General features: G+C 31.2%; 1 protein-coding gene across 3 annotated transcripts; it reads right to left on the reverse strand.

Moving 5' to 3' along the window:
* Positions 1-10,851: 10,851 nt before the first annotated feature.
* On the reverse strand, positions 10,852-21,781 carry LOC111294908 (brefeldin A-inhibited guanine nucleotide-exchange protein 1-like). 3 transcript variants are annotated; one of them, XM_022888218.2, is made up of 12 exons: positions 20,264-21,781; positions 18,236-18,553; positions 17,352-17,685; positions 16,697-17,122; positions 16,133-16,422; positions 15,379-15,652; positions 14,454-14,956; positions 13,953-14,274; positions 13,509-13,869; positions 12,232-12,914; positions 11,542-12,130; positions 10,852-11,124 (listed from the first exon to the last, which is right to left on the reverse strand). In XM_022888218.2, exons 1-12 carry the CDS (start codon positions 21,304-21,306, stop codon positions 11,003-11,005), a joined length of 5,265 nt encoding a protein of 1,754 aa, XP_022743953.2. In that variant the 5' UTR covers positions 21,307-21,781; the 3' UTR covers positions 10,852-11,002. The 3 variants fall into 3 exon arrangements, with proteins under 3 accessions (XP_022743953.2, XP_022743959.2, XP_022743971.2); XM_022888224.2 differs by lacking the exon at positions 10,852-11,124 and having other exon boundaries at positions 11,290-12,130; XM_022888236.2 differs by lacking the exon at positions 10,852-11,124 and having other exon boundaries at positions 11,290-12,130; positions 17,352-17,695.
* Positions 21,782-25,290: the final 3,509 nt, after the last annotated feature.

Below are 25,290 nucleotides of genomic sequence, written 5' to 3' on the forward strand. Positions count from 1 at the left end.
TCTCGAATAAAATAGAATAATAAAAAAATCAAAATTATTACAAACAAAGGCAATTAAGAAAATTATTTTTAAATACCAATTTCAAGATAATTTTTGTCAAAAATTAAAAGCTAATACATAATTAATTGATACCATTTTTTAAAAATAAGCGTTATGGGGATGTTAATCCTTCCCTACGCATAATCGTACTCTTGAACCCGGTTTTATTTTTGTAGACCCTTGAAATTATCATTTTAATAAATTTTAATTAATTTTAAGATTTTATTAAAAAGGTAAGTTTTAATAGGTGGCTAATTGCACCTAGTAAAAAAAGATTGATAGAGACTCCTTTTTGTTAATTTAAATTAGTCTAGTTATCCCAAAAACCTTTACGACAGCTTAGTGACTCCACTGGAAATATCATTTTTTTAGAAAGTTAGACCAAAAAATTAATTATGTGTTATTGTTAATTTTGCTTTAATGGTCTTAATTGGTATTTAACTTTAATTTTCTTGATTTTGATTTTGTTTTTTAAAATGACAATAGTAATAAAAAATTTACATGTATCTCATTTTAATTATATCATTTATTAATTTATATTTTTATATATTATTCTTGATAGGTTGCAAGACATTTAAAATTAGGTTTTCAATGTTATATTCCCTCATTCACACACTGTACATTTATATTATGCTTGAGTTCTATTTCCACGCTCTGTCCCTTTTAGGAAGGAGTAAAATATCTATGCTCTCATGATATGATAACCTCCACAATGGCAAGTGAAATTTTTTCACTCAAATTGAACCGTTTCTATTCATAGCTTATAATGGGTGAGGATTGAGGTACCTTACTAGTCTTTGTGTGGATGCCATTGATGAACAATTTGAGATTCTTTAGATGTAAAAAGCATTATTCAGCATATAGTGAACTTTAGTGGACTAACGTTAAGTAAAGCGTTGCCAACCTTTCTTTATAGAAATAACCAAAATTAGGACACTCTAATACAATATGTATTTAGGGATAATAATGATGCAGGTAAAATTAAAATTTTTGAAAAAAAAGAAATAAATAATAAAAAAAAGCTTTTTCCTAATTTTTTTTTCTTTTGAGATGTAGTTCATTCGTTTAGTGGTTATCCAAAATTTCTATTTTCAAGAAATATTTTAAAATAAAATGAAGATTTTTTTTTCACATTATCCAACAAAAAAAATAAACAAACAAAATTTTTCAAACAAAAATGAAGGTTTTTCTTGAATTCTTTGTTTATTGGCCAAATAAAAATTAATGAAAAAAGAGAAAAACCTTCAAATCCTAGTTATTCTGTGTGATAAAAAATGTGTGCTCTTAAAATTTTCCTTTTTATAAAAAAAGAGAAAAAAAAAGAATTTTAAGTTTGAATGTTGTTTCATCGTTTGCATTTTCATTTGATCTTTTGCATACATTTATATCATTGTAAAGAAAAAAAAAACGAAAATAATAGGAAAGTATATGCACCCTTATCTAATGCATCCTAATAAATAGTATATGCATCACATTTCAAGCATCTTAATAAATAGTATATGCATTACATCTCATGCACATCTCATTAGATAATGGATGCGCTCCATTTCATTGCATATTTTATGGTAATGTTAGTTTCATTAGGGCGGTATAACACAAGTATTCATTTAATATAGATATATCTCATGCACATAATAAGTCAATGCATTTCATACAATTATGTTGCATTAGTCATAGGTATATATCTCATTACTCATATAAGTATGTCGTTGCATTTCATACATTTAGATCCATGAATAGTAAGGTTTTATAAAACATGCATTGCATTTCACATGCATATACCTCACCATCCCTAGCAACAGAACATTACATTCATTGCATACACATTCATGGGTGATGAAATTTTTATCATTTAGGGCCTGGTTCATGTGAAAATCCATTGTTTTAGGCATTATTGTCATATTCATAAACATGCTATGTGTATCATATAAGTTAGAAATTGTTTTGTGGTATCCATTTAATATGGGTAATAACATAGAATTTTGGTTTAAGTCATAGAATAAAATATCTATCTTGGTGAGCATCAAAATGGCAAAAATGGGATATCAATTGAAAGTAAGAATTAATGCATTAGAGATGAATCGAGAGGAATTTAGGCACGAACTTTGGAAGATGAAACAACAGATTACTCAATTGATAGAAATGGTTAAATATGGTAAATTAGTAGCTTTTGAACAAGTGGATTTTTTAGGGTTATTGGGTATGGTGCCTTTGAAGTTTGTAGTAGGATTATGTTTTATATCATTTCTTTAAAGGACTAAAATGGTTGGGTGAGGGCTTCAAATTGTTTCATAATTAGGACTACTATAGTAGGTCAGTCTGGGTTAGACTGGTTGATCTAGGTTTCTGTTTTAGTAACATTTTCTCTTTCCTTCACTAGACTCTTTTTGGGAGTTATGTTTAGCTCGGCTAAATGAATATTCCCCTACCTAGCGTGTCAAATATTTGTGTTAAGCTTTTTGAAGGGGCAAAATCCTAAAATAATAGAAAAAAGAAATAGAGTGACTATTAATAAAGGTTGTGGGTGTTCTCATCGTTTATACTTCGATGCTTAAGTAAAAAATCAGTCTAAGAGTGGAAAGAGAAAGTAATAAAGTAAAGGCTTAAAAGTTAGGAAATTCAAGATGAATTAAAAATATATGGATAATGTTATTTATACTTATGTGATGGGGTGTTCGAGTTTAGGCTATTTGAAATCAGTCTTAGAGGACTAGTGCTGACCTCGTAAGTTTGAACTGAGTTGGTAGTTGACTGTCCATTCAAGGTATGACAAGTTAGCATCTTGGGGTACTAGCTTATAGGTTATTGAGGTGGTTGAGCTAATGTGGATCTTGAAAATTTAGGTTGACCTAACACATCAGCTTAATCAAAATGACCAAAATGCCCCTACTTGTTAGCTAACTTATATTAATGAGAAAAAAGTCCATTTTACCCTTTGAACACTAAAATGCCTTTAACAAAGCCATTACATCAAATTGTTCTATCAAGGTTCAAAGTATTTTCTCCATGATTTGAACATCAAAAAATAGTTTCACCATTTGCCATCAAGTTCTTGACGAGTTTCTACGTGCACATGAAATTATCTATAATTATCTCATTCTTGTTAGAAAAGTTCAAATTGTCTGTTATATGTTTGCAATAGCTTATTTTAAGCCTTTTCTACTCATTGGTAGGATTAAAGCAAAGTGTTGTATGGCTCTTTTGATGTCTTTAAATTAATAATCTTTTAAAATATAGATAGTTCCACACGCATAAAAAATATAATGAGTTATCTAAGCATTCTTAACATTAACACAATTAAAGTCTTATCATTACACTTTTGTCAAAGTCTCGGTATTTTCAAGTTCAATAAAGTCTTGCTTTACAATCTCTTAAATACACACGTTTTTCAAAAATAATTGCATCTGAACTTTTTACTTTTGAAAATTTTTTTTACCATCAAACTTGAAAATTGAACACTGCATATACTGTATATTGGCAGTCATCCTAAGAACAAATAGTTCCACACATTAAAATATATAATGAGTTGTCTAAGCATTATTGACATTAACACAATTAAATTCTCGTCATTATGCTTTTGTCAAAGTCTTGATATTTTCAAGTTCAATAAAGTCTCATTTTATGATCTCTTAAATACACATGCTTTTCAAAAATAATTGCATCTAAACTCTTTGCTTTTGAAAATTATTTTTACTATCAAACTTGAAAATTAAACATTACATGTACTATATTTACTAAAACATTGCAAGAATAATTTTATTAATTTGATGAATTGTCAACTAATAAATTTAATGGAGCTTATCATATAAATATACAAATTTTATGTACCCCAATTAGGTTTAACATTCTTTGAGCCACATTCACACATGACTTACACAAAACCACACTCATTACAAATAAGTCACACTCAATCTTTGAGCCTCACAACCTCTTAGTCTCTTACCCTCTTACAAATTCTAGACAAGGTAATTTATCTAACATACTACTATTTTCATCCTTAGACTTCTATCCTGATGACTTATGGCACTTTAAATTTTTTATTAATGTTGTTATATTTTTATTTTATATTACATGAATTTATCTATTCATGAATGTAGGTATTCATGAATCTATGGTATTCATGAATTCAATAAATTGTGACTAAATATATTTCATGTTTTGTGTTATTTAAATTTTGAATCTAGATTTATATCTACTATATTTAATTATTTATAAACTTCACCATTCATGAATTTATGATATTAATAAACCTTATAGACATCCCATTTAGTTTGAGATTTAAATTGATTAGGCTCAGTCTAGTTTCAAGTCCGAATGTCCATTTTTTATCATTGTTTTATCATTATTTTATTCTTTTATGTTATCTTTATTTTTATTTTACTTATCTTTATTTCATTTTACTTCTAATTTTCTTTATCTTTATCTTTATTATTTTATCTTTACCTATTGCTTTTTTTTCTTTGATAAAAAGTAAAATAAAAAAAAAAATTAAAGAGAAGGTTTGTCTAATGTTGAAAACTTTATTGTTAGTAATAATTTACAAGTTGAATTTAGGTTCAGATTCTTGAAGATAATTTTTGGTTTTTGTAAATAAATATTTTAAGATTAAGATAGGAATTTTGGTTGATAATGAAAGTTCTTTAGAGGTTTAATCTTAGGATCCTATTGTGATCAAGACTCTTCTCCTATAAATGCCCAAGAATTAATCAATATAAGAAACACAACAATTACAATGGAGAATTTGAAATTAAAAAGTTTTAGACAGTTTAACTCCAAAATTTAGGTTTTTTTTTTTTTTTTTTTTTTTTTTTTTTTTTTCAGTTCTTGACACTTTTCTGGCAAGATTCTTAGGCTTCAGTAAAATTTTTAGATTGCGGTGACATTCTCCAATGAGCATTGAAGTTTTTTATAGAGATTTCGACGATACTTCAAAATTTTGACGATGATTCCTAGTTTCCCTAAGTGTCAACCCGATATGACTCAACCCATAACTTTTAACCTGAGACCTATCACTTGTTGATCCACCGCTGAGCTGGTATATTTTTATTTTATTTATTTATTTATTTAAGAATACAAATAACTTTTTAAGAAAAATAATTTTTAAAAATAAAAAAATATCTTACTAACATATTAGAAGGTTTGGTAATTTTGAAATAAATTTTAAAAATAGAAAAACAAGACCTTACCAACATATTAGAGGATTTTTTTTTTATGAAAAACCTTACCAAAATATTAAAATGTATTTTTTGAATAAAATATTAAATAATGATATTTATAATATCTTTTTTTAAAAAAAAAATTGGTTTGAATCTCTTTGCCTTCAATTACATCTGAAAATGACTTGTAAACTTTATTATGATCGTCCTTCATTGGTTGTCCACAGATTCCATTATCAAGAAGTGTATCCACAACTTCTTGTACCAATTTTTTATGACACATTACTAATTCCCTAGATCTACTTGTTCTTAATAGATCAATAAGTATTATTTCAATAGCTAACTCTACAATAGAATTCATTAAAACTCATTAGTTTACCTCTATCTATCCGAATGATTGATCTCAACTCAAGAGGAAGAATTGATAATAGACATAAACCACCCATTCTAGTTCTATTGAATAAAATGCTTAGTCAATTTCCCCATTCATTACTCATGAGGCCTTTTTCTCTTAATTCTTTCCATTCTACCAATGAATAATCGATAAGAATTCACAAATCTTGATTGGCTAATTGTTCTCGAATGACGCCAACTCCAATAGAAATTTTTTTTATTTTAAAATGTATCAAAGCCTTGGGTAGTAAAAAAAGTGGGATACTATATTTCCAAGATTGAATTTCATAATCCAATGAACCGTGTAATTATAAGAAAGTAGGTTTTTTAGCGATATAGGCCTAGCAAAAGCAAAATTAGGATAGGGCTCTACATGATCTCTCTTCTTCAAGATGGAATTACTAAGAACATTGCAAATAGCAATTTTTATGTAAGTTCTTAGGTGAAAAATTCTTTCAAAAAATATATTGAAGTATTTAGAAATGATTTTTAATATTAAGATTCTCATAAAATTTACATTTTTCTTAAGTAAAATTTTTTTAAAATATTAATGAATCCTACGACAGAGCCTTTTTAGACGTGACAAATAGTCTCCTTAAATATTCTTAAAGTAAGAAAATATTCTTAAATTATTACCAACATATTGAAATAATTTAAGAACAGTTTTCAATATTAAACTACTTGGTAAGATTTCAAGAAGTTTCTTAGGCTTTAGATAACACAAAATCAACTAGTATTATCTTTTGGATAGGCATTATAGAAATATTATCACATTCTCTGCACCTAACCATACCCCTAAACATTATCTGTTTCATAAATTAGAATCTACTTTTTTAAGAAAATCGAGTCAAGCATAAGATATCTTTTTAAAAGGGGATAAATTTAGTTAGGTGACTAATTATATCTAAACAAAAAAATTTGGTGACAACTCTTAAGTTTATGTTTAATGATAAGTTTACGGATTTATATGTTATGACAAACTCAATTAACTATGAATTAATGTAGTTAGACTATTAATGAACTTAGACATTCATGAATCTATAGTATTCATGAATTTAATTATGGATGAATGTACTTCATGTTTCGTATTATTTAAAATTTGAGTTTAGATTTTAAGTAATTATATATGTATCAAATTTAAATGGAATGAATCTAATATTCATAAACTTAATTATTTAAGAATCTATCATTTTCATGAACTCAATTAACTATGAATGAATGTACTTAATATTTGATAGAATTTAACATATTTATTAAATAATATAAATACCCAAATAAATAATATAAACACCCATAAATCAAATCACCGCATTAGAAAAACAACACTTACAACAATGCATCGAATGTGACCTAGTTTGTACTAAAACTCTAAAATTGTAAAAGACCCACTAATAAAATAACTCCTAATAAATATTAATTATAATAAATACAGTAAATAACAATTGTAAAAATATAAATCTGGATTTAATTCTGACACTCTTTGAATTTGAACTTGCCTAAAGTTTCAAGTTATCAAATTTGAGGTGCGGATTGTGTTAATAGTATCTTAAGTCTGTATTTGTTAAGGCCTTATTTTAGTTTAATTTTTAGATTACCTTTTTTATTAAAGGGAATGTAAATATAATAATAATAATTAATATTAAAAAATTTAATGATTTGCAGCACATCGAAAGAGAATTTTTCTTCTATAATATTTTTTTTTATTTAGTGCAAATTCGAAAAAAAGATTAAAATCTAAGTCTTTAAATAAAAATATATATTTTTATTATTGAATCTAATGTTCATTTACACTTACCATGGTAACCTTAATCAATGCCTAGCAAAACTCTTTTAAGTTTTAAAGACAACTCTTTTCTTTAATTATCAAATGAAATGTTGTTCTCTCACTAAATTCAAACATTTCATATTTTTAATGTTTCCTCTTCTACTTTTCTTTCTAACTCATTTCAACTTCCATACTGAACTTTGAATTTCTCCTACCCTTTTTGTCTCTTCTTCCTTTTTTACCCTTTTTTTCAACAGCCAGACGGACCTTACAGCCCAAACTATCCTATTTTCTTTGTCTAGGAATTTTTTACATTAGTTATTTCCAACAAAAAAAAAAAGAAGTTAAATACTCCCAACATGATTCATAACAGCTATGCACTAGGTGTAGACAAAGTATTGCTTGGATTTGAATTCATAGAATAATTACACAATCATATTTTTAATAAGTCTAAAGTTCGAATCTTAATATTTATAATCTATTTCTTTATCTTCAGTTTATGATTTTTTGTGTATAAAAAAATACTAAGATTTTCTAAAAATGTTACTGCTAATATATATAAGATAAATTTTCAAATTAATTAATAAAAATAAAGAAAAAAAATAGTGAAACAAAATTGTTTTAGGTAACTACTAATAATAGAAGTGACAAATAGGTAGGTTGGAATCGGTTTGGATTGTATCATTTTGGATTGAATCATTTGGGATAAAAAGTTAGATCATTTCAAATTTAAATCAAATCAAATCAAATTTAGATAAAAAAATCAAATCTTTTTAGATTCGAATCAAGTCGAAGTCAGATTTTTCATAATCAAATATAAGTTATTAAATTTTAAGAAACAAATTTACATGGCCTCTAATAATCATATAATTTATACTACAAATATTTACAAAGTAGTTTGCACATTTTCATCTTTGGGGTTTGTTGGATGGATGTTGAAGGAAAATTGCTAATTGTAGACAAAATCTAAATCATAAATATATCTTATTGTCTTCTTTGTGTTAAATACATAATTCTAACTAACAACAGAACCAACTAATTGGCAGGAGAGCTTTACATGCTTTTAAAGAATTTTTCTCTCTATATTTTTGTTTCTTCTTTGATTGCTTTCCATGCGACGTTATTGAATTTCCCTAATTTTGTGATAACATAATTCAGTTTTTGCATAACACGCCATTTCAACAAATGGCATAATATTAATATATATATATAAAATGTTAATTGATGTCTAATGATACAAGTTATTAAGATGATAATGTAAAAAAATTGGTGCTTGATGTCTAATGATACAAGTAATTAAGATGATATTGTTAAAAATATAATTAATGCATTATCTATTTTTAAATTTAGTAAAAATAATACTTTAAATGAAATTTTTTAAATAAAAGTTTAATTGTTATTATTATTATTATTTTAAATTTAGAGTTTATAAGCATCCGTTGTATGTAATTTAAATTACTACTGCATGAACTACTCAACTTGAATATATATATAGATAAATTTTGATTTATAACTTTGACTGTTCACTTGTTGACTCTTACAATAAAAATATATTATTTTATGCATTAATCTTTGGGAAAGCTTAGCATGAATTTAGTCGAAACCTGAAGCAAATACATTTATATAATTAATTCGGCAAAGCTTAAGTAGTGATGCAAAACCTTCAAAGTTCAACCACAAAAATCCATGCACAAAAGTATAAATATTGGTAAAGAAGCAGTCGTTCAGTCAAATATGAATCCCAATTATTTTTTTTTTTAAATTTGAAGTTGTTAAAAATTAATTTTAATTATTTAACATTCTATCAACAATTATAATTAATTTTTTACTAATAATTATATTTAATTTTTTAAATATAAAAAAATGATAATCTGAAAATAGGAGAAGAGATTATAAGTGTCAAAATTCAAATTCCAAACATGCTTTATATGATCGATTAAAATTAGTTTCATGAATTAGTTGAACTAAATTTTATATTCAATGTTAGTGAAGTTGACTTTATACATATGTGTGTGTGTGTTTGGTATATAAATTTATTATAGGATAAGATAAGATGATATTATGAATAGAATTGGATAGGATAATTTATTTATTGATTAAAATTATTTTTCATCAAAATTTATATAATTTAAATTATTAATATAATTTTTAATAATATAATATAACATGTAAGTTTAATCTCATTGATTAAAAAAATTCTCTTCACTTTGATAAAATTGAATTATTTTATATTAAAAGAATGATTAATTTTTCTTGTAGTCTTATCCTTTTATTTATATATAAATCAAATATAATATACAATGATTATTATTTTATCTTATCTATTATTTTATATATCAAATATGATCTTAAATATTATACCACCAAAATTGTGAAAGCAAAATAATGGTTCCTTAATTCAGAGAGCAATCCTTTGAACTAAGGCATCTAATTTCCTAAATCGTATTCAATTTTATTTCTTGGGTTTTAGATTTACGTGTGTTTCAAATGAGAATATGCCAATTATCAAAATTGGTAAAAGAGAACACCCAGGATAGAACAAGAGACAGAACATTATTTTGGGGGAGTTTGGGTGAAGCCAAGTGTCATCCAAAACTATAGTATATAATAAAAAAGATTAAAGGCCTAAGACCTTTTTGGTTATTTGATTAATGGAATAAATGGAAACTGTTTTTTAAAAATGGAATAAATGAATTCATTAATATAAACATAAATAAGTATTTTGGATCAATCCTAAAGGAAATGTACTGCAATAAAGCTTTAAAAAAAAAAAAAAAGAAAAATCCTTAGAAAGTATTGCCAAGGAAGGAGAAAAAGTCAACAAAATGCCTGCTAAATTTAGACTCTTGGATTGAAACCATGAAAAGAAACAAGCGAGACATACCTTTGAAATTAAACTTTTTCCCTTAGAAACCAAGAGAAAAATAATGGGCCGCTAAAGACATAAATAGGTTGCTGAGCTTTTGATGGCCTTTGTTGAAAGTTTTGTTTGGAGGAAGGTTAGAATCCATCGTACTCGTACCCTTTCAGGTTGTACTTTTGTTGGGCAGGTAAAGGACGGAATATTATAAAGAGTTGATTTCTTTCTTTTCTTTTTTTTTTTCCTTGAATTTGAAAAAATTCTACAAATTGATTTTTAAAATAAAAAATATATAATTTACATCGGAACTTTAAATAATTTATATTTTAATTTTAATTATAATATTATTAACTTAATTTATCCATATGACATCTAACATTCTAATTTTATTATATGCATATCTTTTATTAAAGAAAAATGTTAAATATTTTATAAAAACTTTGTGAATAGAACGTGAGAAATAATTATTGACCAATTTTAAATAATTTTTATAATTTAGAAAAAAATATATGTTTAATTTATATAAAAAAATTCATAGTAGATATGATAAATATATAATTTGATAATATTTGTTAAACATCATTTATATAAAATGATATGATTAAGGTGATTAAAATTTGAATTAAAATAATACATAATTTTAAATTTCAAAATGTAAATTATACATTTTATTTCTTTAAATTTATACATTTTTCTCAAAGTTCATGTGCTGAACATGCAATTAACTCTGCTAAAAAAAAAGAGAGAGAATGCAGGGGCAAGTGAACATGCCCCACCTGCCAAACTTTTTTAATCCGTTCCTTGAGTTGCTGCTATGACTGCCCCCATCAAAGATGAGAACAGAGCCAACCCTAATGACTTCAGTTGCTTGCTTGCTGGTAGTCCCCCGGAATCTTGTGGCAGAAAAGATCCTGGTAATGGATCCAATCGAGTAAAAAATAAATAAATTAACCATAAATAAAAAGATAACGGACAAGAACAAACAACCAAAAAGAGTACCTAATAAAGAAGACACTGAATCATATAAAAATCCCATAGAAGCTTTAGAAGCATTCAAGATTAGTAGGACAGACAACTTGCACTTCAAATTTTGAAGAAATTTTCAATTTATATCACGTGTACACTCCTTCTCGGAGGGGAGAAATATATATACACATATATATAAATAAGAAAAAAGGGGAAACTCAGAATATGCTACAAAAAATAATATGATGATATACTGGCTCCTCATCCAGCCAAAAACTATAATGATCAAAACTGTGATATAATTATGACATAGAAGTATGTAATATTCTGTAAAATGATAAATTATTGCATTATTATTGGACCTATGCATGAGTGGAATATGTTGCTTAGAGCAAGTTGAACTTCGCCTGAGCTATGCTCACTCCGTACAAGATCTACCAACAGATGAAAGAAATTTGCTATGTGCTTCTCAAAGGAATCCCTCTCCAAACTACTCAAAACCTTCAATGCTGACACAAGTAAAGGAGTTCTTGCCGCCAATTCTTCCCTTTTGGCTGAACCCAATGGAAGAATCCAATGCGCCACTGGCTTGTCTACGGATTTCTGCTGCACATGGTGGTAATCAGTACAGTTAAGGTATATCTGCAATATTTTTTCACACACTGCCACAAGTAGTGATTCTAGATTCATCTCATCAGAGACAGATAGATTATGTTTGACTAAATCATCAAGGAAGTTGAGGTAATTTTGATAAGCCTCGTTTCCAAAGTGAACCATGGGAGGATCAGAAAGCTCCAAGATTGAGCATGCTTTCTGTATTTTCTTTCGCAGGGTAGTCTCAGAGTTCAGTTGCTGAGCATGTGATGCAATGGAAGAAAATATCTCGACAATGATAACAATGTTGGAAGCTGACAAGAATTGTAGGTGTGTTTTGTACATATCAGTTATAACCTGAAATGATGAAACCAAAACAAATAGGATTATATCACGTTTCTATGGCATAGTAAAGAGTCATTACCAGCATGCAAGAGAATAGCATGTAATGGAAGAACCTGCATAATAAGCAGCTGGATGGCAATATGACTCTTCATTCTTGAAACCACATAAGCCACAGTTTGCAGATTATCCTCCTCAAGGTTATCATTGGTCAAGCCATGATCAGAACTTGTTTCAGTATTAGCATAGGATTCAGAATTGTCAGGCACCTTGATGTCATCCATGGTTCTCAAAAGCTTCATAAACCCTGGCAATGTTGATGTGGCTGCTTCTTTTAAAGCTAGAAAGATTTCTTGCCATTCATCTTCTGAAAGTCTGCTTCCTAACTCTCCTGTCAAACGAATCATTGCCGCAACCCCTGTGTTTACATGACCCCGTAATGAACCTCTTAAGTATCCTGTCAGTACAGATACCACATTTGATAGCTGGGGCCTCAATACATTGTAAAAACTAATAAATAGATCTACTAGACACTCTGCTGCCATGGTAGAAGTTTCAGTATCCCATGTACTTCCATCAGGATGTGGAGATTCCGGAGTTGGTGAATCCTGCTCATCTTTCACACGCATGTCTCTCTTTTCACACACACCATTAAATATGGGTAGAACAACAGAACTAAAAACACCAATCCAGAATGTTCGTGAGAAAAGATGACCATGATCCTTCAGGATGTTGAAAAGCACTTCCAAAGAACTCTTTCGGATAGCTAATCTTGAGTCTGATGTTAGTCTTGATAAACCTGAAGCAACAAATCAAAATTCTCTAACATTGAAACAGGAAAGACACTTCATTTTCACAGCAAGGAAAACTAAAGGTGATAACAATCATGTTGCCATTTAGAAAGAAAAAGTTTAGACAAAGCAAGTTGAAATTCTTTTTGGCATTCAACATGGACAATAAGAGTCTAATGTATATTGGGTGTAGTTTGGTGGATTAATAAACACAATTCAATCAGAAGTCACATACAATGCCCCAGTAAGAATAAATTGCTGATAGAGACCCGCAACAGTTGGGGGTGTAACCAAGGGCAATCATGAAAATGGATCCTGTGCAATGATTTAAACAACAGAAATGCATATCTTACAAGGGACTTAAACAGAGAGAGTGATGAGGCAAAAAAGCAAAGTGCAACAAGTGGAAAGGTAACATATACATGTTGAACTACTAGTTCTAATAGTAAGGTATCCACCAATCAAACATGTTATGTGAACTATATAATCAGCTTGGTTTAATTGCAAAGAAGTCAGTCACACAAATAGCCTTGTACGCCATCCATATTGCACAGCAGTGTCAACAAGGATATAGGATGCAAGCAACTAAACTAGCAGGTTACCAGTTAGCAAAGGAACCCAATAGGATCCACAATCATCAATATCAGTGAAACTTTGTGCATCAGAATCTTCCTTATTTACAATTGGAACAGATGAACCATCATCCGAGCTCTTATCAGTGCAAACAAGTCCTCCCTCAGCAAGTTTGACAGTACAGAACCCGAGAAATGCAACAGCATTAAGGCTAACATCACTGTTAAACCTGCTATTTGTAAACTTGATGAGGCATCTTACACAATCAGTAAAAGTTGTAGCCTGCGTCTCAATTATACGAGGAAGGTATTCTCGCACTATTTTTTCCATTGTCCCAAAAGCTAGCAGGACAATATTCTTCCGCTCATCTGCAGCAGCAGCTGTGAACACCTGACAAAAGGACAGAATTGTGTTAAAAGAAAGGCTACCGGAGCTGCATGACAATAGAAATCTTATATGAAAACTTAGCATACCATAAAAACACTTTTCCATCCAGATTTCAAATTACTGACTCGGTTGAGGACCATCTGAGAAATGCATCGAACTATTAATTCCCTTATTTCTAAGGAGCTGCTTTTCTGCATAACAATCACAAATGGTCTCAAAATTTTATTCTGGAAATTGTAATTTGCCAGCTCCTTGCGTTCTAAGAATTCCATAGCAAGCTGTCTCAATGAATCCATCACAAAAATTGCTACAGGTAAATTCTCACACAATCCAACTGAAACAAAGAAATCAGAGAGAACATTCCACATGCGAGACCAAACTAATCTGATGCAGTTCATATTGTAATGCCTGCAATAGAACATTCTAGAATAAGGATTCTCCTTAGGCACACAAACGAGCAGGATATAGAGGGAGATAGATGTGTTGTAAAGAGCTAGGGCAATTTTATCTGTCAGGCAAAACCCTAGAGGCTCTGTTGGAACTAGATTTATAGGAAATTTTCTAGAAGAAAAAGATACGAATCTTACGCAATTTCAACTAGTTTTGTGAGGCTAAAAACTCGAGGATCAGTTGGAGACTGCAACTCTGATATAGAAACTTTGCAAAGGGCTTTCACAAATGCCACTATTGCTTCACTGTTTAACCTCTGGCTATGTGCAAAAACATGGTTCAACTCGAAATTTCCTATCTGGTCCAATAAATTCAATTTTGCAATAAAGTGATCAACCTGCACTGGAGTTACCAGTCCTGAACTATTGACTCCAACAGTGGTGCTATCATATGAACCACCTCGAACAACTGCCATTACAGCTGGATTTTGGAGAGTTCCTTTTTTCTTCAGAGATTGAAGACCAACAGATTTTGGCATCTTTTCATCTGTTTCAGTGTTAGACACAGAAAAAAAGGATACATCAGTTGGTGCACCTTCTCCTAGAAGTTGCAAATGCTCAATTCTGGACAGGCATGTCAATATATGCTCCCAGGCTTCCCGAAGATGGTTACCATCTTCAATGGCGATAGATATTATTGCCTGCACAAAGTAAATTGCTTCAAGAAGTGAGATATAAAAAGAACATATCACAGAAAGAAACTTACATTATACACATGCAACAAGCATTGCTTACTAAATTCAATGCATTAATTTTTCAAACCTACTTTACTATCAAACAATTGGAAAACCTTAATTATTCAATCATCACAGTTTAGGCTAATTGGTTCTACTTCAACCTACTAGACTATAAATGTACCATAACCAAGCAAACGCCAAGAAATAGGAACTAAAAAGCATAAAAGTGTATTGCATAACAAATGAATTTTATGGTATCTGTGGTGGGAGGCTGTATGTACATACATCCAGATGCAGCAATTCTAACTCTTTCTGTGATATAGCATATGAGAAAACCAGGGGAAAGATTCCATCTTTGTTATTATGTGCAAACAAATACTACTTACTTTTACAGCATCAACATTCTTTTGTTTCATATCTGCAGCACAATGGAGAAAAGTGAACTTTGCCACAGATGTGACAAAAGCATCTCTCTGTGTCTGCATGCCCATTACCGCAGTTACATGCACAGCATGTTGAAAACCCTGTAAGCATTGAGTGGTAGCAAGTCTATCATCACTCTGGTCAAGAGTGACACTAAATGCTGCCAGCATAGGCCCCCAGCAGATCTCCACCATAAACCTCAAGATTGCTATATCTGAAACAGTACAATAAAAAGACCTGCAACAGCAAAGCAAAAAAAAGGCTACTATTAACAAACATTATATAGTAGCTCTTCTGGGAAAATTTGGGATGATGAAATAACAAAGATCAATTTAAAACATAAGGATGGAGAGAATATATAGAGGAATGTAAAGAACTGAATCCTCTTTGTTTAATGATGCATGTTGTTCTTTTATCAGACTTTTCTTCCTGGCATCAAGTAAAAATCAAATTACTTCATTTCCCAACCAACCTATAGCATGCAAAAAATGTACCATAATATTTCTAGTCACATGCAAAAACATGTGAAAAATTCATCTGAAGCTAACAGATAAATGGTACAGAGGAAGAATATATTGCAAAAACTATGAAATTGAAACTATGATTCAAAACATAACCAATATATAACCAATACAAGTGCCAAACTTCTACTATTCCTTGTCTGCCAATCATCTTGGAAGGAGCAAACCTTGAAAATTTATTAGATTAAAAACTTACTCTGATTTTCCTGACTTTGCCTTAAACTTCTCTTGGATTTGTGTTATAAGAAGCCCATTTGAGCCCAATGGCTTTTCTTCTGCTTGCTTCCAACTGACCAGATTGAGTATACCATCCAACCCCAATAACTTATTTATGTTTGCCTGCTTGCTTTGGGGAATCGAAGAATCAGCATTCATCTTAATTTCATTTTCCACAATCTGATCATAAAGAGCAGCAAGATATTCCTCAGGTAAATCCTTGCTGTCATCTATTCCTTGGTTGTTTCGAATGAAAGCAGACTTGGTCATCTGAATATGCGTAACAGAAATGAGAACAGAATCAAATCTATTGTATGTTTATCTATTTACAATTAAAAAAATAATTCACAAGAGTGTAAGGAAAATTCCATATTATTGACAGGAAGAATTTAAAGCACTACAACAGCTTATGAGCCCCAGCATAGATGAGAAAGGTTCTTCAAAATACAAGTACATATGTAAGCATGCAAGCATGTAAAGCAAAAGCTCATGACTTAGTGATGTGCCAAAGAAAAAAAAAAAAAAACAGGTTTGACAAACAAACCTTATCTTTGACCATGTTATTATGGGCATCAGCGATGAGCATTATGACAGAGTATGCCAGTACATAGGCACTATCTGCACTAGTAAATGACTTTGGATTGCATTTATAATAGCGCTCAGCAAACTTTTCCACAATGTGGTCAATTTTCTGTGCCTCTCCAGGTAACCTGAAGCCACGTAAGAAGAACCTTATCGCTTCACCAAAATCCATAGATTTGAAATTAAAGGAATCCACATAAGCATGCATGACTCTCAAAGCAAATTCCTCCCTTTCACCCAAATAATCACCAATCATGGTTTCATTCAGCCCAGTAGTGTTATTCTTCAGAAAAGAAGCCACTTCCTCTGGAGAATCACCAACTTTTTTGGTGTTTATAAGAAACTTGATGCCTTTGGATGGCTTCCTGTTAAACAATGAGATACCTTTCTGCATGTAACCCAGTAAAGCTGTCAATAAAACCAAGCTTGTGAAGAAAGGAAGAAAATTAAACATATAATTAAGCTACATAAAAATACATGACAGATAGAAGCCAATAATAATATGAAAAACAATCGTCATATATTAAGGCAGCCCTCTGTGACAATTTGGGTACTAAATAAATATGTGCTACATGAAGATAAAGTCATGTTTATCCCCACTTAAAGCACTATCTAACCAGGAGTTCAATCTTGTAAGCCCAGCGTTGCTCCAGAGTAGCAGCATCTGACAATTCAGAATTCATTTCCGGAAGTAACTCACAATCAGGGACAGTTCCATCTTCTGCAGTCGGGGTTGGATGGCTCTCTGCTGAAGTGTCACTCTCAATGCTCTTAGGAAAATCAGAATCACCTATCTTCAACTGTTGGTCCATCCAGGCTCCCATTGACTTAATGATGCCAACCAAGCACTTCACTGATTCATGCCGAAAAGTAATATCCTGTACTGCAGACAAAGTTGTGCTTGAACCAGGTGGTGGCCCTAGGGCAGTTTTCAGAAGGCCATTGACAATCCTGCAAATATCTGATGGAATTATAAGAGTTTTAATACATTTTACTAAATTGCGATGCATTAAGAAATAAAATAGAATGAGAAATTAAAAATAAATATATTAGAAAAGAAGCTAAAGCAAGCTCTGAGAACATCACCAAATGACAGGTGGAGTTAATTCTCATGTTGACCTACCTTCTTTTTGCAAAATCTGAGAAAAGGTTTCAAATTCATAAATGATTTCACATATAATTTGATTAAAATGGTTCTAATACATTTTACAGAACTGCAACATCAAGAAATAAAAAAAAATGAGAAATTAAAAAAAATACATTAGAAAAGAATCTAAAACATGCTTTGAGAACACCAACCAATAACTGGTGCTTGAGTTCATTCCTATATTGACCTACCTTCCTTTTGCAAAATTTAAGAAAAGGTATCAAATTCATATAGGATTTCCTATATGATTTGCTGGACACTTCTATTGAAAACTTGACATTACAAACACACTTGAGGACATGAAACTAGCACTCATGTCAAACACTAGTACAAACAATTATTAGGAAAAAATACCTTTCAAATATGTTTGGTGAATCCACATCGCAGTCATAGTTCACAAATATATCAATGATAATCTGTGAATTCCGAGCAATCTTTTCCAATAAATTAAGGACAGTCATTTTCTGTAGAAAACTTGGCTGGAGAACGTTCTCCAGAACTTGGAGGATAAGTATGGGAAAGAATATTCCAATTTCAGCTTTCAACCCTGATCTAAATTTCATTAACAAGCTCATAAAAATAGAACACTGGAGCTGGAAAATTGACATCACTGACAGGGCACTGTTTTTTAACAATGATAAGCACAGATGCTGCTTAATGGCATTAAGAAACCTGCATGATGTATCACAGAATATAAGAACACTAGAATAAATTTAACTGAAGACTGCATAAAAACAAGTGAGTTAGTTATCATCAATACCACATCACATACAAAAGTTGCATGGTAAACAATAAATTATATATTTAAAAAAAGGAAGTTATCTTGTACACCGCTGGCGGAGTTTCTTTATTCCACCAACGAGATTAAAAGGCTGTCACATACTCAGTGGTGTAGCCACATTTAAAATAGGGGTCAGTTAACCCCACTGGATTCTCAAAAACTTAATTTAACATAGCTATCTTAGTAAGTTTTGGTGTAATTGACCCCACTAAAATTAATAAAAATCTGAAAAAAAAAGTAGAAAATTTTCTTAAAGAAGCTTTTAATTATATAAATATATTATATGATTATAAATTTTTTACACAATATAATTTAATCACTAATAAAAATATTTGATTAAAATGTGAAATGTAACATATTTTCAAATATATTATCACATAGTTTAATATCTGACTTCTACTCATTTGAAAATATTATTTACTTAATAATGAAATCTTATCTCCATTGGTAAGGAATCCTTCAAACCATTAAGTTTCTAGGTTCAAATTCGATTTATCTCAAAAATTACATTACATATTGATTGGTTGTTAATTTAGTTTGCTTATTGGTTTCTCTTCTCAATGTATATTAAAAATTATTTAATTATGATTATTATTATTATTTGTAATACATATAATTTACAAAAAAAAAATTGTTTACCCTTGTATCCAAACACATAATTTGTCTTCTGTTAGAAGAAAAAGATAAACAATAACAGTAAGAATGAAATAAAACCCAACTTAGCTTATAAATTTCATGGATGATTAAATGATAAACTTAAAATAATATCTCATTGTCATTTTATTAACTTTTTAATGAAGTACAAGATAATATAGTCTATAGTTTTATAAAGTTAAAACTTTCATATTTAAGATAGATTTTCTTTTCAATAATATAATGTATATATTATATTTTGTTTACATAAGGAAAGTTAAAATATGACCCCACTAAAAGTTTTTCTGGCTACGCCCCTGCACATACTCTGTAGGGTATATTAAAAAATTTTTTAAAAAAACTAATATTACAAAAAAAATACATTAGTTTTTTTAACTTGTGGAGATGAACTAGAAAAAAAAAAAAAGAGACTAATAATTGTTTTGGAGCATTTTTCTTCTTATTCATTTTTTTAACAACTAGCTAAACAAATGATCTTCAGATAATTCATGAAATTCCACTGCCCAATATACATAATAAGCACTTGAGAAATTTGGGAGTTATGTTGCTCAGCATCGACAGTGGGTATTGTTCATTCAGGTTTTTCATAAGTTTCCCTCATATTTGAAAGATCAAGAATGTCCACTTTGAGGTGTTGGATATGTTCCTCGCATAGTTTGGGAATATGAAACCTAAATACTTTTTTATTTAGTCAGTTATATGAGAGCTGCATCTTGATAAGATTAGCAAACATTCAAAGTCTAAATGTTCATTGCCATTTTAAAGTTCTTAACACAATAATCATAGTACTAGTAGGCGAAAAACTATCTGAAAAAAATCTAATAACCATCAAAGATAAAGCCCAAAGTAATATGGCAACATGCAAACAACAATATCAAATAATAGGCCCATATTTCAAGGAAATAAAAGATCAAACTCCTACGTGAACAGGGTGTAGAATGACTTGCCTCTCATTTGAGCGCCAAATTGAACCCACATTATCCATAATAACATTGAGGAGTTCCAAAGACACTGTCTTCCCTCTCAAAAGGATCTGATCGTCCGGTTTCTCCTGTGATGAAAACTTCATCGACAGCTTACACAAATTCTTAAAAACAAGAAACCCATCCTCCCTGATTTTACTACTAACCCCACCTTCCACCCCTTCCTTCGTTTCTTCCTCCCCAAATTCCTCCTCCTCCCCTTTCGACACCTTAGACTCACCATTTTGCAACACCTGAACAGTATTTGGCTGCGAAAGCTTCAAATCTGGAACCCCTACACTAGCACTCATAACCTCGCTAACAAAATTCTGACAATGATAAATTGAACTTCCTTCATTTAAGTTCTTATCATTAAACTCTAAAAGCTCACTAACCAACACTGTTCTGATAGAAACATCCATGGAATCTTCTTCGGCTCTGGTGAATACAATGAGCACAATCTGAGCTAGAACAGACTTAGCACAGATCTGATTGGTTCCGTTTAAACCGCTTAAATATACGTTATAACAAGTTCTAACGACGTGAAGCAAGCAATCGCCACGGATCAAAACGCAGGGGCATCGAACGGCCGAGAGTAAAACTCGGAGCACAGCGAGCTCGACCGATTCCTCGCCAATGTCGACGACTTTGCAAACACTTTCGACAATTTGGTACAGGATCGAATTGGAGATGTTGCCGCCGATCTCGCCTCGAGTGACGCCGAGAGAGAATAATTTGAAGGTGCATTCAAGGGCGGGCTCGGCGACTTTGGCGTAATTGGAGCCGAGGGCAAGGAGGATGGGGTTGAGGACGAATTCGGCGTCGGAAGAGGACAGGCCGATTAGAGGAGAAGTTGGACCGGATAAGGCGATGTCCGAGAGAGTCTCGAGCTTGTCGAGAGCGGATTTGCATGAGGAAACGAGGTGAGAATGTTTTCTCCAAGCGGCGTTTTTGATAATCTTGTCGAGAGACGGGCCCAGAACGCGGCCGCACCGGGACGGGCCGCCGAGCGTTTGGGAAGCTGACATCAGTCTCTGTTTTCGTCAGATCTATAAAATCTGATCAGAATGTTTGTTGAAATGCAAATTCATTAGAAATTGAAATGCGCGATATGGAATCAATCAATCAATCCAGATAAAAGGGAGAAGAAGAAAGCGAGTAAGCGAGCGGACAAGCTTTCTATTTTGGAAATGACAAATTCTTCGTGGTGGTGGAATGGAATTTGATTTGCCTGAGGCTGAGGGGGTGGGGAGCCGAGCCGACAGATGCGTGCTTAATCGGGTTTATGGCTTCTTCCCTCGGTTTCATTGTCCGTATGTTTCGTTGATTGAAACTTGTACGGTTAAGTGGAAAAAGAAAGGGTTCATGTTGGCCGTGATTTACTCTGATTGGGAACACGCATTACTTTGTAATTGAAGGAATTTGAGAGCCGTCAGCACTGCTTTTCAAAGGTTAAGCTGAAATGCAATTTATGCAAATCATTTACGGACAGTGTTAAGGCGTATTTTTGGCTTCAAACGCTATTATATATATATATATATATATATATATATATTTCTCATTAAAAAATATCAACAAATAATTAGAGATATTTTAAATTTTTTGATCAAGTTAACGTGTAAAGTTGATCTTAATTCATGAGTTCACGTGAGCTCCACCACCCCATTAGTCTATGAACTGGACCCTTTCGAAACTTATTTGTCATGTTCAAAGTGGATGGTTAATGTTCAACCCAATTCAAACTTATCAAGTCATTTCTATTGCTAGGGTTGATCTCGAGCATAGTAGGCTGCCAAAAACTCCCTATCTTGTAAGTATAAATAGCAACATTCAAGTATCATTTTCCATTTTGCTTTCTCTACTTTCTTACCATCTCATTCCTATTCCTATTCCTATTCTTTACCAATCTTTGACTTGAGCATCGGAACACAAATGTTCACCCCTTAAGGACAACTCGACACAAACATTTAGCTCGCCAAGTAAGGGGCTTTTGCATTTAGCCGAGCTTAAAACAAATGTTGCCTAGAAAAAGAGTCGTTGAAAAAGAAAAACTTGTTGCCACTATTGGAATAGACACCTAGCTCGACCAACTCAATCCTTACTGGTCTGTTATGATAGGTCTCATTATGGAACAATTTCAAGCCTAACCCAGCAACTTCAGTCTCTTAAAGAAATGATCTAAAACCTTACCTCACCTTAGACCTCAAAGGCACATAATTCGACTACCCCAAGAAACCTACATGTCCAAAAGTTGCCAAGCTATGATGACACAGTAGCTTCATTGACATCAAATGATGAGGAAAAAACCATGCCAATGACCCATTACCCACCCACACCTTAACATAAGCCACCACCTAAAAATCCAAATAAGTCACCTCGGAACCCCCAACTAAATAAAGACTTCAAAGCCTAAATGTAAGCCATCGAAAAAGAATTAAAAAATAACACCTCAATATTTGATGATGAACTAAGATTCTTGGAGACCTCACCTTTCACCAAGGAGATTAATAGAGCCATGGCACCAAAAGGGTTCAAATGTTGACTTTGGAGACATATTACAATACATTTGACCTATTTGATCATTTAGAGTTTTATCGGACTAATATGATGATGCAGAGGGTCGATGAAACTTTAATGTGTAAATGATTGGTTATTACATTTTAAATGGGCAACTCGGTCATGGTATTGCAGCCTGAAGTTGATGTCTATTACTACATCAAATAGATCAGCCACTTTTTCCTATCCAGGTTTGTTAGCAATCGACAAACTAAGAAAACTACATTTAGCGTAATGTCAATTTATTAGGGCCAAAATTAATCCTTGAAAGATTGCGTCATATGTTTTAACATTTAGGTTTTTCAAATGAAATATCTAGAACAAGTCATCGTAGTCGGCACTCTAACTAATGGGTTCAATTACAGAGAATACCACTTCAAATTCACCCTATCTCTAGAGCCACCAAAGATTTTGGTCGATGTTCTACTTATTACTGAAAAATATATCAACGCTGAAGCTATAATGAAAAGTAACTAAAGTGAGAGAGGCTCATCCCTTTCCCTAACTCGTGAAAAGGAAAAGAAATCTATGATCCCCATGATGGAAAAAAATCTACAATATCTCATAAGAGGAAAAGATCATGGTACTCTAGAGCCAAAAGCTTGAGCCAACAATAAAGCAACTATATTATATTGAATACCTCCCAAAAAAGGATTCTAATGCATATTGAAAGAAACCCAAAACTCATATGGTCAAATCCACTAAGATAGAATATTCGATGAGATCCTACAAAAAAAATATGTTTTTCATAAAAACGACGATCACAATACCAAAGACTACATCAATCTAAAAAATGAGATTAAGAATTTGAGAAGAAAAGGTCGGTTAGGTAGGTTTGTAGATCGAGAAAGACAAGGTTGGAAATGAGATTTCAAAAGAAAAAAACCAGAAAAAAAAGGAGAAAAAAAAACTAGGAAAATAAAAGAAAAGAAATCGAGGTGGTGAAAATCAGAGAACTGAGTAAAAAGAGGATAAAGTGAACAATGTGGACAAAAAGCCCATAAAGGGCATTATAAATGTGATTGCTTGAGGGACCTTTACATCGACCAAGAAAAGATTTGACTAGGGGATAGTGATGGCCATAGAATCATTGACCAAGAAATAGAAAGCTAAAAAGACAAGCCAGTCTCTTTCACCTTGAAAGATTTTGAGGGAAACAATTTCCTACATAATGATACAATCATGATTCAAGCTTTAGTTTACAATAATGTGGTAAGGAAGATCTTATTTGATAATGATATTTTGACTTACATCATGTACTATACTACAATGCTAAAGATGGGCATAACTGAAAAAATGTTCAAGCCATTCCCCACAATGTTGATCGGCTTCAAGAATGAATAGGTGCCAATAAAGGAAACTATCAAATTATTGATCTCATTGGGTATCAAAACAAAGAGTGTTACATTGATTATAGAGTTTATGGTGATGGATGTCCCCTTAGCTTACAAAATAATACTAGGCCAACCTAGTTAATCTATTTAAAAATCATTGGCTTAGCTCTTCATCTAAAGATCAAGTTTTTAATGTTGAATGAAGTTAGAGAGGTCAAAAGAGACCAGTCCATGGCACGATAATGCTCTGTGACAATATGAAAAGTAGGACTGAGAAGTAGATTAACAGTTTGGCCAAAGTAAAAAAACCCTAGAACAATGAAAAGGTTAAGGTAAAGGTCAAAGAGATTAGTGAAACAAAGGAAAGCAACTTGGGTAAGAAGTAAAAAAAAAAACTGAAGAAAGAAAAGAAGTGTGTTCTTAAGCTATTCCGAGCTTTCAAGCTCGATACTTGTAAATATACTTAAAGAGATTTTTTGTTTAAAAAAATTCTTTAAAGTTGCACTCCGAAGCTAGCACACATACATGTCAATTTAATCATGCTCTTGAGCCAATCATATGAATACAAAGCTACATTTTGTTCAGTCCATCTTTCTATAATATGTTATTCTACTAACAAATCAACTAGCTTCTACATCGAGATTCATCCTTCTTATAAGAAATAGTCTCAACCTAACTGAACAAAAGGAAATCATCGATCAAAGACCTGAGATCAATGTTAGCTAACCAAAGCTAGTAGAAGACTTGATCTTTGTACTATTCTATAGAACCAATACTAAAAAGTACATGCATATTAAGGCTAAGCTTAATTATAAAAAATAGATAATTCAACTCCTAAGAAACCACGTTGATCAATTTACATGGCCTCCAATTAATATGTCGAAGATAGATCTTATGCTGATGGTTCATAAGTTATATACTGATATGAACATGAAGTCAGTTCAACAAAAAAAAAAACTTTTACCCTAAAATGGTAAAAAGTACTCGAGCAAGAGGTCGACAAGTTATTAAAAGTAAGCTTCATCAGGAAGGCATATTACCCTGAATGGATTACCAATATCATCATGGTGAAAAAGCATAGTAAAAAATGAAGAATGTACATAAATTTCATCGTTCTAGACA

The sequence above is a fragment of the Durio zibethinus genome, chromosome 16, assembly GCF_047325235.1.
Source record: "Durio zibethinus cultivar Kanyao isolate XHJ-2024 chromosome 16, ASM4732523v1, whole genome shotgun sequence".
In the NCBI taxonomy this organism is placed as follows: domain Eukaryota; kingdom Viridiplantae; phylum Streptophyta; class Magnoliopsida; order Malvales; family Malvaceae; genus Durio; species Durio zibethinus.